Source organism: Perkinsus marinus (genome assembly GCF_000006405.1).
Source record: "Perkinsus marinus ATCC 50983 genomic scaffold scf_1104296958712, whole genome shotgun sequence".
In the NCBI taxonomy this organism is placed as follows: Eukaryota; Perkinsozoa; order Perkinsida; family Perkinsidae; genus Perkinsus; species Perkinsus marinus.
In genome coordinates, this window is record NW_003206658.1 from 666,237 (window position 1) to 681,776 (window position 15,540).

Consider the following 15,540-nt stretch of genomic DNA (forward strand, 5'->3'; position numbering starts at 1 on the left):
TGAGCGGCTCACTAAACTTTATCCGATAAAGCTCGAAAGGAAAGCCAAGGTGTTGGAAAAGTAGGGCCTTACGTTGGGCGAACACTCACTTCTCCAACACATCGTTGATAATTTCTGTTCATTCATTTTGTACTGTTCATTCAATCGTGAAAATCCAACGTTCGCTGAGTAAGTAGGGCCCTCCTGTTGTGTGCAAACCCTTTCTTTTCCGCGTCTTGTTGAGAAAAATCAGGGTATTGGAAAAATGAGTACGGTGATGGGAAAAAAAAGGACGTTTGCAGGCACTTCCTCAAGAATGTTGGGAACGTCGTTATTTGAAAAGATCATTCACCCTGGGTGAATGATCATGAGTCTGGTTTGGGTTCGGGTCTTGGACACTCTGCTCACCATGCTTTGGATCACACTGACAATAGTCCAGACCCTCGCGGAAGCGCATAACACATGGGTGATTCACCCATGCCTTAAGGCCATTGCCTAAGTCTTAGGCCCTAAGACAATGGCTGCACGATAATCGACGATAATCAGTTTGATTACCGAATTCTTGGCGACTTGTCTTGGGTTAGCTAAGCCAACTTGGCTTCATTCGGGTGTGTTGGTAGTTCGGCGGCTCTACAAGTTATTCTAACGCCACCTACCACATTGAATATTATTCTGTGTTGGCGAAGCATCCAGAAGATTATACAACGTGATGGTGTCGCCCGGGGCGACTCGCCCCGCGTCGTTTGGAACCTCCTGCAGGTCAAGGAGCTCTACGATAGGCGCGGTTTTGCTAGCCCGACGAGACTAAGATTGAGAAGTGTCTGATTCAGCTTCAGCACCATAAATTGACCCACAAATGTCTCCCGACCGCAATATGGTAGAAGATGTCCATGAAGAAGCTAGAACCGAACAGTAATGCGGATATGGACGATAACACGCCGTGGGGTGAGCTATATTTATATAACTTGTATATTATACATCATACTTATGTATTTATATATATAGGATCCGTGAGGATCCAATCATCGGATCCCGATGTTCCACTCTGTGGAGATCGACGGTGTTCGGCCCATTGATAGACTTTGGGGAGTTGCGTTTCCGCTACGCGACACTTCAATTGTCACACTCGCCAAGTTCTCTGAAAAGAGTGGCCGAAAAGGCTCGTCCACGAGACCTGGGGCCGAAAAACCATTTGCTGGGCTGTCAGTGGTTCTCGTCGGGGATGTCTGTCAAATCGGCTTCGTTCCCTTTTGCGAAGCCTCACCACTATTCCCACCGAATCTCCATCCAACGGGTCCATGCTGGGCGGGACGAACGTAGAAGACGATGAACCCTCATATTGTCTACCTCCAGAAGTTCAAGAGAGGGGACGATACGGACTACCTGAAGTTTTTGGCTGAGATACGGACAGCCGAGCGAGTCAGTGCAGGCATTCCCCGCTTCTCAACCGAATCTCTGAATGTCATAAACACAACAAGGGACAGGGATGGAGGAAGGAACGCACCAAGGTAGGGTATGGGAGGGCGGCTGTTGGAGTAGTGGTAGTACTAGTAATAGTGTGTATGTGTAGTAGTAGTAGTAGTAGGAGAAGGAGGAGGAGGAGGAGTAGTGTAAGTAGTAGTAGTAGGAGTGGTAGTAGTAGTAGGAGTAGCGATAGGAGTGGTAGTAGTGGTAGTACGAGTGGTAGTAGGAGTGGTAGTAGTATCAAAGTCTCTATCAGATTTGCACATACTGTTGTGTGCCTGAAATATTGGTTCAATGTCGTTGTGCTGCACAACGGCCAATAAAAGCTCGTGGAATGCACAAAACGCAAAAAAAGCTCAGAAAAACGAGTCACTCGTTACGAGTGCTACGAGCATGGGCGACGCTCAATTTGCGAAGCAGCTTCGCCGGAGCTTATGGCCATTTATTCGACCGAGGCCAATACCTAGGCTCTCGATTCAAAGGTCATGCCGTACGACTCATGCTCATCTATGGACAAATTAATGCTCAGCTAGAAGTTCTAGCCTTGAAGCAGATCCTCAGGTTACGAGACCAGCGCCTTTTGAATGTCGCACTGAGTGGTCTAGAAATAACGACGACATAGCAGCTGCAGAACTGCTCATCAACGGCATCACAAACGGAGCCATGGATTAGAATAACTGTCGGAGAGCTTCTCCGGTAGAGGTTATGTATCATCTAACGCCGTCAAACTAACGGAAGATTAACTCGAATCAAATCCAACCAAGTTGAAATATAGTTTCAATTGAGTAGACAATGAGTAACTGAACTTCAGAACACTCGCTGCTAAGCACATTCGATGTCCTGAAGAAGGGCCAGAGGGCTTCTAAACATGACGATATGACAACTCAAACCGTGTACTTTGTAAGAGAAACAAAGTGGAATATAGAACAGCACAAGGTCCTGAATGATTAATAGTATTCACACATCGTATAATAGTCTTTATGATCACTGACATCTTGCCATGACGGCCTCCTCTCTTTGAATATCCATAGGACAGGGAGCCTCACCCAACGGGCCACAAGCAGCAGCTAATGCCGGCTTGCAGATGGTGAATGGTATTGTCGGAATTGAGAACAGTTCATCTATATCACACGCCGCACTGGAATGAGCCGCGAATGCCGCCTCAGTAGCTCTACTGGTGGTAGTGACCAGAGATGTCGGAGTTTCGATCAAAGCCCGCTGACCACTAGTGAGGATAGGGCTTTGCGAGCTCGATATCGAGTGAGACGATGTAGGGGTCGCCAACGGGGAGGCATTGCTGCCTGCCGTGGTAGTATCTTCAATGGCCATTAGTGTTGTAGCGGCATTACACGGCTCACTATCATCATCAGTAGTAGAAGCTGCGGCTTGGCTTGCCTTCAGCGTAGATGCTATATAAGTGAGAGCAGTCAACTCCGCGGAGTCAACGCAACCTGACGAGGGAGAGGCGTGGTATCATCGACCACCACATAGATACTAGCAGTATCATACTACTACTTGGAACAGGAACGTAGGTCTCCAATCGAGAGGCCCTAACCTCATCCTCGGTAGCTTCTGGTGTCGGACTTGGCATAACCTTGCCATCTACCCCGTTACCATAAGCAGAGCTATTAGCATAATGACGATGACGGTAACAGAAGCCTAGAAGGCCTCGAGCCGCCACTTGGCAACCCGGGTATTGACATGGCCGACCACCACCGTGTCGAGTGCAGAACCTGCAGTAAGATGAGGGCAACTACAACTGGCCCGCACTACCTGGCTCGGGAAGAATTGGAAGACTTTCGAGGGACTCGGCCACAGCCTGGGACCTCACAGGTGTTGCGAGTGCCTAAATCTTAGGGAAAATGTGAGGACGGAGCGACGCTATTGCTAATGGTATTACTACCGTGTTTTCCGCTGTTGTTGCTACCACTGTGGCTTGCTGATATTACAGACGATGATCCCGCTAGGCTGCTGGGTGAACGATATTTACACATGACAAATTACAAGAACAAGGAAAGGGTGAATAGTCTGTAGAGGGAAGGAATAGGAGGAGACCACAGCATTGAGGAGAGTGACCCAAGGATATCCCGACGACGCCAAGACGGTTACATTCTGACTAACTTTCAAAAAAGGTCAACGAGAATCGAAGAGGCACATGTTTAGTAGAACCACCACAATATCGCGAAGAAAACCCTCAAAAATGCGCAGGTCACCGCCACAATGTAACAGAGGTGGGACAATCTACTAGCATCGCGCGCCATGAAAACACGCGCGCGCCCAGAAAAAGATGTGGATACTGAAGTATTCCATTTGTTCCGTCCCGAAAGGGTTTGTTCTCTGGGCATTGCGGCTTACGGGGGAGGGTGAATCAGATCAGTCGGAGAAGGAATATAGGCGATATGCATTAATGAGTCAATATTCACAACGAGGTATCTTCACGCACAGGGAAGGTTTCAGATTGCCTTTATGAGGGGCTAAGGTGTAAATCTTGGGAGCCTTTTTGAGAACTATAACAAACTCGCTCATGCATGGACTATTGATAGAAACGCAACTCCCAATGATTCACTTCAAGTAACAGGAAATTTTCCACGAAAACGTCCACGAGTGAGGTAAGCGCATCCCAAGCCGAAAAGCAGAGCACTCAAGTCGCTGACAAGGCCAGCACATCTATCGCTAGGCCACCCTCTTCGCGTCGACCACTCACGTCGAAGGGCTCCCAACTGCTCTTCAAGCGATGCCATATCTGACCACAGGCTTTATGAGACAACGCCAGATACTATCCCCGACTAACGTACTGGAGTTCATTTCGCTCGTACTGATAGTAGTGTGGTAGAGCATGTTGTCGGCCTCAGACTCTCTCGCCTGTGCGGTCTCCAACATAGCTAATTGCACGGCAATGCAGCTCATCAGCCTTCGTAGCTCCCTATTGGTTAGATGCTCATACGGCCGTGGCTCCGCCTCTTCAGCATCAGCACACGTCGATCGACTCCCCAACAGTCGCCTGAAGTGCACCAGTGTCAAGTCTCAGGTCGACGTTATCAAGATGCTTACCACGCCCGAGTGGTGAGGCTGACAGTGATAGGAGCCATGAGCCAAAGGCAAGGGATAGGGATGTTGGGTAGACAAGCCCACATCGAGAAAGGCCGGAGCATGCCTAGGTAACCCGCACCAAAGAATACAGCAGGAGACGAGCCAAGGAGGGGGAGCTCTGTCCCACTCAATTGCAGACCAACAAAGTTACTTATAGCCGTTACTGCCGTCACTACGCCGAGGTATCTAACAGGACCTGAGAAGGATATGTCGCGCGCCACGAAATTAATCCTGCTACCATATAGTCGCTCCATGATGGCCCCCGTAGTAAGTAGAAGAGCCCCACTAACGAGTCTGGATGCCCGAGAACTGTCTCCTTCCGGATGCAACAACGAACACGTCACAAGAGACGTGAGCTGAAGACAGGCATAAGAGACCACCCTAGGGCCACTCACCCCTCTACCGCGCCATCGACTACTTTCAAGTTGTCATCCTTCTCTACAGCCATTGTATACACATAATCAACAGCTCTCTCAGCTCTATTCCTTATCGAGGTCATCGTCAGCTCATCGCCTTCCTCACCTTGCTTAGTCATCATGTACGACAACTGCAACGCATCAATGAACCTTCCTCCATAATCGACGTCCTACCTCAGCAGAGACCCCCAACACGGCCAATAGCATTCCCATCGATGCCAGAGGGAAGCGGGTCCATCTACTGCTAGCGGCAGGATATGCGAACAGGCCCCTAAGAAGAATGCTCACCGCAAAGGGGCTTCAATTCCTTCCCTTACATTTCTCCAGCCCTAACATTCGTTTCCTCGAGTGTTTGTTGAACCCAGGGTTCACTTTCCAACTCAACTTCTTCCCTTTGCCCAGCGCTGCCGCCATCATCGCCACGGCTGGCAGGCGAGGAATCCACCGACCGGCGTTTCTTTAACTCTTCTAGCCACTTCAGGTCCACCTGACGACGCCAAATGTTCACAACCATGCACAGGAGAGTGTATTTCCAATACTGTGATAACGACAACTCGACCTGGTACGAGGAGCACGATAGAGGAAAACTCGAACCATGCAGTGGCCCACCGAGACATACGACCATAGAGACGCCTCAACATACTACCTCACAAGCGAGGCAAGCCAGCACTAGTTATGTATATGGCAATGCCCACTGATGATACTACGATGCGTCATTGAAATTCTTTACAGCTAAAGTAGACCCCTCGTAAGCCAGTACCTCTCCAAGCTTCTCTCCCCTCGCCATATTGGTCTCCCCTCGCTGAGGCAATGGATCCATCAGCTGTGTCCAAGCTCCACTAATACCACCCTTCTCCTTACTCACGGCTGTCCGAGCGAACTGCTGCAGGACCGACGAAAACGACGATGTCGATTTCAATGCGACACGGGAGGATATCAGTAGACCCGATGGGAGAGGCATCTCATCTACAACGATTTTCGGCTAGCCCAAAAGCCATCGGCAGCGTCCCGTTACTGTTGAACTCAACACTGTGCATCAGGAGTGGCGCCGGTCATCGTTGCTCATCTAGGAGCACGTAATGATGTAAGAGTTGTTCCTCAATACTGACGGCTTGAAAAAGGATTGTCCGACTTGATTGAACCGGGGGTCTCGGGGTTACCAGCCGTGACATTTACTGCTGTGCACATTGAGCCGCTTGGGAGGGGTCCACATTACTGCTCCCAGGAGCTGGGATGTACTGGCCTCCCTAAGGCAATCAGATGTTGGTTCCATACGACGGCGTGTTCTTGTTGCAGTCTACAGGTGTATGAAGATATACCGGTTAACTTCAGCGAAAAAACACCGTGACGTATATTAAAGTTTCACAACACGTTTTACGTGAAGTGGCGTAATACTCTGCGAAAAACGCGATATTCGTGGTCATACTCAGTAGTCGTGAAATATATTTTTCACTAGCGTTTTTCATATCACTAGAGTGAAGTTCCATTAAAATTCGTATCAGATATCGATATTCAATCTAACGAGATGAACTGAAATGCATCTAAACAGATATCACATATATAAGCCACTAACATACAATAACCGACTGTAGCCCACTTTATCAATATGTTGCTCATATATAGTATTCATTCACATATATCATAGATCCACAAGTACTGCCTCCCTACCTGTTGTGGTTGGAAGCCTCCTCGCTGGCCTCTAGTAGCAGCAGCGGCTGCCGCGGCTGTTGCAGCCATTTGCTGATGTTGCTGACGACGAGCCATCTGGTGCGGGTCGTATCTGAGAACCACATCGCCATCGAATGAAGGGGACATACCACTACTGCTGCTCTTGACGCATCTGTTGTTGCTGTAACTGCTGTAACAACATTTGCATTTCTTCTTGCCGACTCTGCTGAGGTCGATTGAGCATCCCGCCATACACAGGAGGAGCCGGACGGCCGTATACGCCCATCGGCGGAGGGGGTATCACTGCTGCTGATGCTGGCATGTTACCGACTCCTCTGGATCCTGAGCACATGAACAACTTCTTCCGTATCCTTCTCTCAAGAGCCTAAAATACCTTGACTGAGAGCAGCCCTGTGCTGAGCTGCGTAATGAGTGGCTTGATTAGGACCATAAGCACTGTCAGCCGCCCTGCTCATATCACCACTCCCCCTTCTCGGTGACACATGCTGGTTGTTGCCCGAGGAAGTAGGGGAGACTTGACCTTTCGTTCTGACCTGAGCATATCATACCATCCTCCAGCCAACTCACATACTCACCTGAGCTAGTTGCCTCTGTAGACGCTTCATCTGTTCCGCTTTATCAGCATTCTCCCGATGTCCGTGTTGTTGTTGTTGAGACCTCAGTCGCTGCTGCTCCCGCAAGATCCTCAGTGTTTCATCATGCACATTACCCATGCCCGACTGCTCATTAGAGTTATCCTGAAAGCCATGAGCAGCCATTCTTGAGCGTCCGTAACCCACAACATTCCCTACTCTCCCATTGCTGCTAGTCGATACTCCTCCTCCTCCACCACCACCGATCATTGCCAGCAGGGCCCGACCAGCATCATTACTACCGTCCTGATGAGGACGACGATGAAATACGGCTCTCCAATACCTCTGCTGCTGAGCGATAGACCCAACAAGTTACCCCAGAGTCCCTCGCAGCTACAGGCGCAGGCTTGGCACCTCTTTCAAGCTCTTCAAGCGTTACAGCTCCCTTGGGCAAGCCGTCCTTCAACTAAGCACATATCGGGTAATCCAAAGGTCGCCAGTTCGAATCCCAGGAACGGTACTTTTCGCTGCTCCGCTATATCAATTCCAGCAGGCTGCTCTTTTCGCGGCTTCAACCATTCAGACATCCTATTGCTTCCTTTCCCCGTCGAGACTTGATCAAAGATACTATTCATCGCTAGTCCACCCCTCCTGACAGAAGACTGTACACCCTCCTCCAAAGAGGGACATTGTGAGATGAGACAGACCACCATCGTTATTCCCACTCACTTGGCAGGGCTCGCGTCTCCCGATATCTCCCCACGGGCGACCTTCTCTACATACTCCCCAACCGTCATAGAACTCTGTAAGATGAAGGGATTGAACCCACGCCCTCTCGCGAGTGAGACAGGACTACCTTCTCTATAGTCGATTCAGCCTTACGAATATCACCCAATGTGAACTTGTTGAGACCCTCTCCACCCGTTGGCGCAGGAGCATCCCGACGACGACCACTGCCAGTCGACGGGCGTTGATGAGTCCGGTCATCAACAAAATTATCTTTCGTGTAATTTTTATTCCCCGACTGGGAATCGAACCTGCGCGGGAACAGACTCGGAGGGTTCCGACACTCTCCTGATCTCCATACTTTCGATCGAGAGTCGCCGACTTGTCATACTGCTGCTGATGCTGCTTGAAAGGATGATTCCTGTTAGTAGATGTCGATGGGCCGCCAGCCGACGCTCCTCTCCCACGCATACCTCCACGGCGACCTAGAAATACCACTCAAAAGCTCCTCACCAAGAATCGATCCCGGGTCCACCGAACAAAGGCCAAGAAACCCAACCACTCCACCAATCTTACCCGGCGGAGCCTGCAGCAGCTGAGACTCGGCATTGTCCTTGTCAATTAGTTCCGGCATACCTCCAGTCGGCTTGTCCAAGCAATACGGTAAGGCCTGATATTTTCTCAGCTCGTCAATGCTGAAGACCAAGCAACCTCCTCCCCCCGTGTTTCTATGAGGGGTCGGCTCAGGAAAAGTATCAATCGATATCGACATATGCTCTGTATTATTATGGAAATAGCACAGGATATTATAGACGCTAATGTGTCTTAACAGTAGCAACAAGCTCAACTAACATACACCACCTCAGTTCTTCAATCATCTGTCCACCACCACTAAACTCAAACACATGGCGCGAATCGAAACAAATGAAGTATGGCTGCTGGAGAGGAAGAAGATACTCATATTTGCGAGGATTCAGCCTTGGAAGACTCTGAGGAGATGACTGTAGTTCACCATGTACCTGCCAACAAAGGTGTTGAGAACAAGCGTAGCCTATGTTCACCTACTCAACAGAGGAAGAAGATTCCTAGTTCCATGAGTTAAATACTCATCATCATGCGCTTCTCCGATAACAACATGTCAGCCTTTATGACATCCTCCTTCATCTCCTATCACAAACCACCGTCATCAAACCCGCACAGGTTCGAATCCCCCCACCTCCGCTCCAAGTTGATCACTGATATCCACTATACACCTCTTCATCTCAGCCCAGAACTCTAGCGCCACTCCAAGGTCCTTCATTGGGTCCACACAGCATGCAAACTTCCTCCGAAGGTTCTCGTCAAAAGCCGCACGCTTCTCCGCACTACTCATCCTAACCAATCACAAATTCGTACTCCAAATCTTGCAATCTTGCTCTCCCTTACGGTTTCCTAGTTTGAGGGGCTTCCCATGACATGAAGTACTTCATAACAATACCCATACACGTTCTCGGGAGCATAAACACGGGAAGGACGGGAGACGGCCCGACTTCAGCCACACGAGGCTCCCGACGGTGGGGCTGAGAGTTAAGGAAATGCAAGATCTATCAAGATTGCAAGATTGCCCTACCAATCTCTGTCCATTTGCATCTAAATCGCTTGGCAAGGGTCCATTCGGACTGAACGTGTTATTCGGCAGCAACTTGATGAGAGACTTGTTTTCTATGAGGTCTTCAGTGAGACAAGATTCACATAGGACCCTTAACGTCCGTTTGAACAGCCTCACTAATGAATGGAAGGCGGCCAAGTCGAACTCCACTGTCGTATCCCAAAGATCATTCTTCAGCTTCATCGGAATAAGACTTGCAACTCTCGACAGCAGCGTTATGCTTTTCTCCTTATCTGTCACCGTGTCGATATTCGGGTAACGGACCGCTGCAGGGAACTCGCTGCCGTCTACCGGCTCAAAGGGGTCTCCCGTCAATACGCCGAATTTCATCAACTCCAGGGCAAACAGAGTGGGCTCCTGGAAGCGGCTTGGGGTATCCTTCAGCACGTCACCGAGGATGGTCATGCCGCCGTCTTCAGAGAAGTACTCGAGAGACTCGAGCAACTGGAAATGGACCAGAGCCGAGAGGGAGTTCAAATCTTTAGGCTCAGCACGGGGACCAGCAGGGTTCCTCATATTCACCACCAACGGACCATCCCGTTGGAATTCGTTCGCATGCCACTGCAAACAGAATCTAAAGTCGCTCATGCCTATATTCTCATACCACTCCTTCCCCAACTCACCTCAGATCAACAGTATTTACACCTTGTCTACGCATCTCAGCCTCTAGATCCTCCTTCGTGAACTTCCACCTCAAACCCTTCACATGAGGAATCCGAATTCGACGTAGGTTCGGATCCTGACAATAACGACAATAAGATACCATTGCGCACAGCGAAGATTCTCCACCTCCCTATTCAGCGTGTAGAGCAAATGGGCCCTATTTGTCGTCGGAGTAGCACCCATCGGTGGACCGCCGCCTTGAGTCATCATCTGCTGCTGCTGTTGGGACTGAGCCAACTCCCCCACCTCCCAATAAGCAGTGCATATGATAGGCCGATCTCTCAGGGATGGGTTCAGCTTCTCAGCCATTATCCCAAGAGCCTTGGTCCGGTACTCGTTAGTTAAGTCGATAAGCAAAGACCTGTACTCCTTCGAATCAATCAGTGGGCTCTGTCGATCACACCAAACTCCCGTCGCCAAGACCAATGGAAGTCTACTGCTGATGAATCCCATCATAAGGAGCTCATAAACAGTCATTGGCAGTCTTTCACCCAACACTGTTGACATATCACTTGGACATACATGCGTAGGGGGGAATGATATCGGCATAAGAGTAGGAGTCTGTGTGCCATCAGGATTGCTTATGGTCATCTGAGGCGTGTTCTCCCCAGGTGGGCATAGATGAGGATTAGCATGACCCGATCCACAGGACAACGGACGGACCTCCAAGTCGATCGTATTCAACACTGGAGTGTAGCACAAGAGCAGCTTGCATACACAATAGCCTTCAACGTGGTCATTGCGCATATCGTCCGTAGGGAACGTCTGCATCCAGGAGTTCAATGGGACTTGTCTGATGAACTCTATGGCGGTCTCGAAACTAAAGGCCCCCGCATGGTGAGCCGCCGCTGGAGGCTGATTCTCCCCACGGAATTGATCCAAATTGAGATAGGGGTAGGTAAGGCAATACTCAGTACCAGCCAATAGACATGCGTCTATGAACTGCTCTCGATTGATGAACCATTTGCTCAGTACATGGTCCAGAGATACCCATTCAGCCTTGTTCCTGATCGGGGGGAGAAGTGATCGAACTTTGTCGCGCGCCACGAAATTATCCCTACTTTTGGAAGTCCATTTGCAGAACTACACTTTTCACTCCATACAAGAGAAGACCAGGAGGACCATAGACGACTTGACAGAGATTGTTGGCCGCCATATAAGCCAGCTGAGCCGAGGCAAAGTAGCTGAATGGGATAAAATGCAGCATGCCGGGATCGAACCTGCGTCTATAGCCTACGGTGCTCGGATGACCTCGAAACCCTTGGACTTCAAGAAGTGGAAGGCGAAGTGGCAAATGTCGCTATTAATACGACTGGTAGCAACCGCGAACGCCTTCTGGGCTCCGGAGTCATGCCCCTCAGCCGATAGTGTCCACGCCTGAAGAATATCTTTGGGCACGCCGTGTAAGATACAAAATAGGTCCGCTTAAGGCACTCTCAGTATCTACCTGATCCAACTGCTGCTGACTGGATTGTTGAAACATTTGATGCTGTAGTGGAGGCACGATACCATCGAAGACCTACGATAGAGAACACACCGTCACGCGCCGCGAAATTCCCAACTTCATCAGTATCGAGTGAGCAACTTACGAAGATAGGCTTGATATTGTAGTGTGAGAAGAGCTCGAGCTCCTTCGCAATGATACCGAAAAGCCCTAAGTGAGGAATATGAATACAACATCCCAAGGAATAGAACCCGGTTCCTCCAGAGTGGCAGGAACTGTCCTTATCCGCTTGACCATTATCCCTACTACCAGGAGGCATTCCACCAAGAGCATCGGCATACGGGTCCTTCAACATTTGTATACTTCGCAACCAGAAAGTAGCATCCAAAGCCATCTTCATGTCACTCAACTGATCCATCGAGATCTGACAACCACACCATCACCCACACATACGACCTCCTCAGCGACGACGACGACAACCTCATCTACTAGCGAATGACAACACATATTCTTCTATTATCATCCAACTATAACTATCAACAGCCCCCAGTAATCAGACCATGAAGAGATGCATCAAATGCTCCCCCACAGCATTGTATAACACAGAGCTTCGAATTCGCCTACCTGCTGGATCATGCCTTGGTCCTGTAGGGTCGTCTGCAACTGTCTTACACGCATCTTCTTATTCTTTTTACTACTAGCACACTAAATACAACTTTTACCGCTTCAAGTGAACTGCTGCTAATGATCAAAGTGCCGACAATCTCGGGTTAACCTTGTCGACAAGAACTACTCTACACCGCTACCGTGCCCCGGGAGCAGCAGCAGAAGAAGAACAAAAGAGTTAAAACTGATTATAATACCCTATCCCATCCTATGTCACGCAGGGAATCCCATTCGCCCAGGCAACGCAGACCAGAACAGGTTGGGTTAATCTTACAAGTCACCAGACACATGAAACCACTAAATGCCACCAAAAGCAGCCCATGCCTTGCGAATTCTAGCTTCCTCTTGTGCACGCGTGCGCGGTCTGTTCATACCACTCCATGCGCTAATCCCAGAGCTACTACTCGTTGTAGGCCTCTCCAACGGTAGTACCATAGTCCCACTAGATGTACAATACCCCACGCCCTCCACCGAGTACAGCGTCCGACCTGTCTTTGGATCCGTGATGGTGATCGGGCCCCCTTCTTCTGACATACAACACACGCACAGTGTGGGGAAAATGTGCATCATTCGTTCGTGACAATATACTAATTCTCAAAAAAATTTATCCAATTTTTCGTTGATTTTTGAACACTTCCGCTCGAGCTCCCTCGTAGATTCAACCCATCTAGAAGATTTATTGCAAAGCTACACATGCGCTGCTACCGAGTCGCTACTACATACAAACTGACTTCAGACAACTCAGCCTAGGTTACACTCGTATTGAGATAACGATCGTATGGTAGCATACGGCGTACAACCACATGAAGACTCCTTTAAACTTCAGCGTCCACAAATATACGAGAATACCCAGACTGAGTTCCTTACCAGATTCCGACTCGCTGCATCCATCAATAGAACGGTCCAAGTGACTACTGCTTCTATCAGCATTAGCCAAGGCTGTAACTCCACTGTAATCAACGAGTCGACTGCCGCTCTCTTGCGTAGTCGTAGACACTGGCCTAGTCGGAAGAGCCTCATCAGACTTCTCAACATCCATGGGAGTAGATCCGCGGCTCGAGACCACTATAGGAAGCCTTAGACACTGCAGGACGGTCTTGTCACCAGCCAACCGAGCTCCCAACACGAGGCTTCCACCGATACCACCAGGACGATGTACCTGCACTCAAGCCAGTTAGTGGACATAAATGATATCTTCCACAAGCGAACCTAAGATACCCTCACCACACCGGCACCAGCCGCGTTCGTCACCATAAACACGTGGAATTCAAATGATAGTGTGGCGGTAGCATAAATTCCCTCCAATCATACCTTCAACAGGATCCGTTCACCCGCTTCTAACCCCAGCAGTGCACGGGTAAAAGGCGATGGGAGTCCCTCAGGACTGACGACCCCAGGAGGATATATTACTGATATACGTTCGCCTACCGTTGAGGAAATGCAAGATTGCAAGATTACCCCCCACCTACCCTCCTCACAATGATCCTCTTCAACACCCATGAGGACATCAATGCGGTCCTGTCGAGTCCGATTCCGGACGATCACATGTCGAGGTAACTCCATGGGGCGATACTTAGCCGAAGAACCTGAAGAGGCAGCCGGAATAACGAGGGCCAACCAGAATGAACCCTTTACATTGATAATTGATATCAACGTGGACGTAAACGTGAAAACTCATAAGGAGAGCAGGGAGTAACATTACTATGGACAGCAAACTATACACCAGCCTATGTGACCTAGACAGAACATATTATAATACACCACTAATGTTAACGAGGCATGTCATAATATAATACATGAAGGAAGCTGTAGGGCTGTGGGCGGCGAGTACCAAAGAGACTAAGTTAAAGAGAGGTATCCTCAGACGCGACGATACGATATAACACCCACGCCTACGGCTAGCATCCCATCCGACCCCTACCTGTATATTTAACCTCGGTCGGAGTCACCTCTAGCAGTTCCCTCACTATCCCATGCATCAGTAAGAAGGCACTAAGAATAGACAAACGTACCCGCCCACCACAACACAAGCACCAGTAGTCAGGTTGAAATAGTGATGATAAAAACTGCGCCACTTGCGTCCCTACAGCTCCTCGTCACTATATGGGTGCTCCTTGCGAACACTCTTCGTTCTCTTAGATCTGGTAGGCCTAGACCTGTGCTGTTGGCGACCTGAGCCTCCAGACTTGCCCTTTATGTACTCCGAGGGTAGACGATATGGCTCCGATGGTGGTAGAGAATGCTGAGGAGAGACATCATAAAATCCTTTTAAGAGCTTGTTGTTTCACTTGTTTCATCTGTCCTATGATGGGCATAGTCTGATAGTGCAAAGTCAGCGTTATGGTGTTGTCTCTGATATGAATTATAGAAACATGTGAATTATCTAGAACCAACCTCAAAGTCCCTTTGGTGACGTCCCTCAAGGGGTACTCGTTGGTGACACCTTCCAAATGCTGAGAGAAGCGATGCTGATAAGCTCAGGTAGAGACCTTCTATTACAATGAGAGCCTCGTCCTCAGACCGAACTATGTCATCCCAAATAGTGACGGAATTACGAACCTATAGAGTATATCTGGAATAGCCGAACAGTCAGATCGTGGTGTCTTCACCCCGTACACCCCGGTTCGACCCCTCCCAAGCATTATTACCACATTGTCCGTGGCATAATCAGCTGTGACGTAAACAAAGAGCTGATTCATACTCCAATGTCGCATCTCCTGGCGAAGATCTGATACAACAAACACTTCCATACCACATTTCTTTCAACTCATGATCACATATACCCGAAGACCTACCAGCATCAATATTAAGCTGCAGATTGGCCTGATCCGCTCTCAGGAAACCGTTGAGTACTCTGAAGATAAGCATGAACCGCTGATGAGCATCACAACGTACATGTCCTGGACACCAGCTAGAGTCACACTGCCCGACACGACTGGAGTTGGATCGATATAACTCGTGAAGTGGCACAATAAGCCTAGAAAACACAGGACTGAGGTGTAAGTACCTAAGGAGTGGAGCATCATAGGTCCGAGCAAGCAAGATACAAAACAGGTCAGAATGCATCATACAGAATAAGGTGTTCGCCCTGCTGGTGTAGGACTCCATATTCTGAGGTATTATCGCCTTGAGATTATCCATAGAGATGAGGAGCAGAAGAAAACTCAGAAAGCGTCATTCAGG

At 49.2% G+C, this 15,540-nt stretch overlaps 5 protein-coding genes across 8 annotated transcripts; 1 reads left to right on the forward strand and 4 right to left on the reverse strand.

Annotated features, from left to right (window-relative positions):
- Positions 1–1,305: 1,305 nt before the first annotated feature.
- Positions 1,306–1,766, forward strand: Pmar_PMAR011651 (hypothetical protein; the record flags this gene model as incomplete). Its single annotated transcript, XM_002773758.1, has 2 exons — positions 1,306–1,487; positions 1,700–1,766. 2 exons carry the CDS (start codon positions 1,306–1,308, stop codon positions 1,764–1,766), a joined length of 249 nt encoding a protein of 82 aa, XP_002773804.1.
- A 588-nt stretch (positions 1,767–2,354) lies between these two features.
- Positions 2,355–3,477, reverse strand: Pmar_PMAR011652 (hypothetical protein). Of its 4 annotated transcripts, none has more exons than XM_002773761.1 (5): positions 3,347–3,477; positions 3,217–3,289; positions 2,959–3,176; positions 2,802–2,894; positions 2,355–2,759 (listed from the first exon to the last, which is right to left on the reverse strand). In XM_002773761.1, exons 1-5 carry the CDS (start codon positions 3,435–3,437, stop codon positions 2,428–2,430), a joined length of 807 nt encoding a protein of 268 aa, XP_002773807.1. In that variant the 5' UTR covers positions 3,438–3,477; the 3' UTR covers positions 2,355–2,427. The 4 variants fall into 4 exon arrangements, with proteins under 4 accessions (XP_002773807.1, XP_002773806.1, XP_002773805.1 ...); XM_002773760.1 differs by having other exon boundaries at positions 2,367–2,759; positions 3,217–3,295; positions 3,344–3,477; XM_002773759.1 differs by having other exon boundaries at positions 2,367–2,894.
- A 1,013-nt stretch (positions 3,478–4,490) lies between these two features.
- On the reverse strand, positions 4,491–8,570 carry Pmar_PMAR011653 (hypothetical protein; the record flags this gene model as incomplete). The annotated part of the gene is made up of 17 exons (XM_002773763.1): positions 4,491–4,729; positions 4,772–4,889; positions 4,937–5,080; positions 5,124–5,220; positions 5,267–5,436; positions 5,710–5,931; positions 6,618–6,729; positions 6,773–6,959; positions 7,012–7,171; positions 7,214–7,375; positions 7,430–7,516; positions 7,587–7,676; positions 7,732–7,861; positions 7,940–8,013; positions 8,067–8,247; positions 8,298–8,421; positions 8,513–8,570. 17 exons carry the CDS (start codon positions 8,568–8,570, stop codon positions 4,491–4,493), a joined length of 2,355 nt encoding a protein of 784 aa, XP_002773809.1.
- A 283-nt stretch (positions 8,571–8,853) lies between these two features.
- Positions 8,854–12,459, reverse strand: Pmar_PMAR011654 (conserved hypothetical protein). The gene is made up of 14 exons (XM_002773764.1): positions 12,316–12,459; positions 12,001–12,115; positions 11,837–11,901; positions 11,695–11,766; positions 11,485–11,624; positions 11,309–11,431; positions 10,911–11,253; positions 10,494–10,808; positions 10,208–10,323; positions 9,546–10,158; positions 9,362–9,495; positions 9,153–9,309; positions 9,002–9,103; positions 8,854–8,955 (listed from the first exon to the last, which is right to left on the reverse strand). Exons 1-13 carry the CDS (start codon positions 12,367–12,369, stop codon positions 9,035–9,037), a joined length of 2,316 nt encoding a protein of 771 aa, XP_002773810.1. The 5' UTR covers positions 12,370–12,459; the 3' UTR covers positions 8,854–8,955; positions 9,002–9,034.
- A 649-nt stretch (positions 12,460–13,108) lies between these two features.
- Pmar_PMAR011655 (microsomal signal peptidase 23 kd subunit, putative) lies at positions 13,109–15,498 on the reverse strand (the record flags this gene model as incomplete). The annotated part of the gene is made up of 11 exons (XM_002773765.1): positions 13,109–13,516; positions 13,816–13,943; positions 14,279–14,349; positions 14,445–14,599; positions 14,646–14,709; positions 14,752–14,810; positions 14,857–14,916; positions 15,006–15,085; positions 15,153–15,211; positions 15,253–15,364; positions 15,429–15,498. 11 exons carry the CDS (start codon positions 15,496–15,498, stop codon positions 13,109–13,111), a joined length of 1,266 nt encoding a protein of 421 aa, XP_002773811.1.
- Positions 15,499–15,540: the final 42 nt, after the last annotated feature.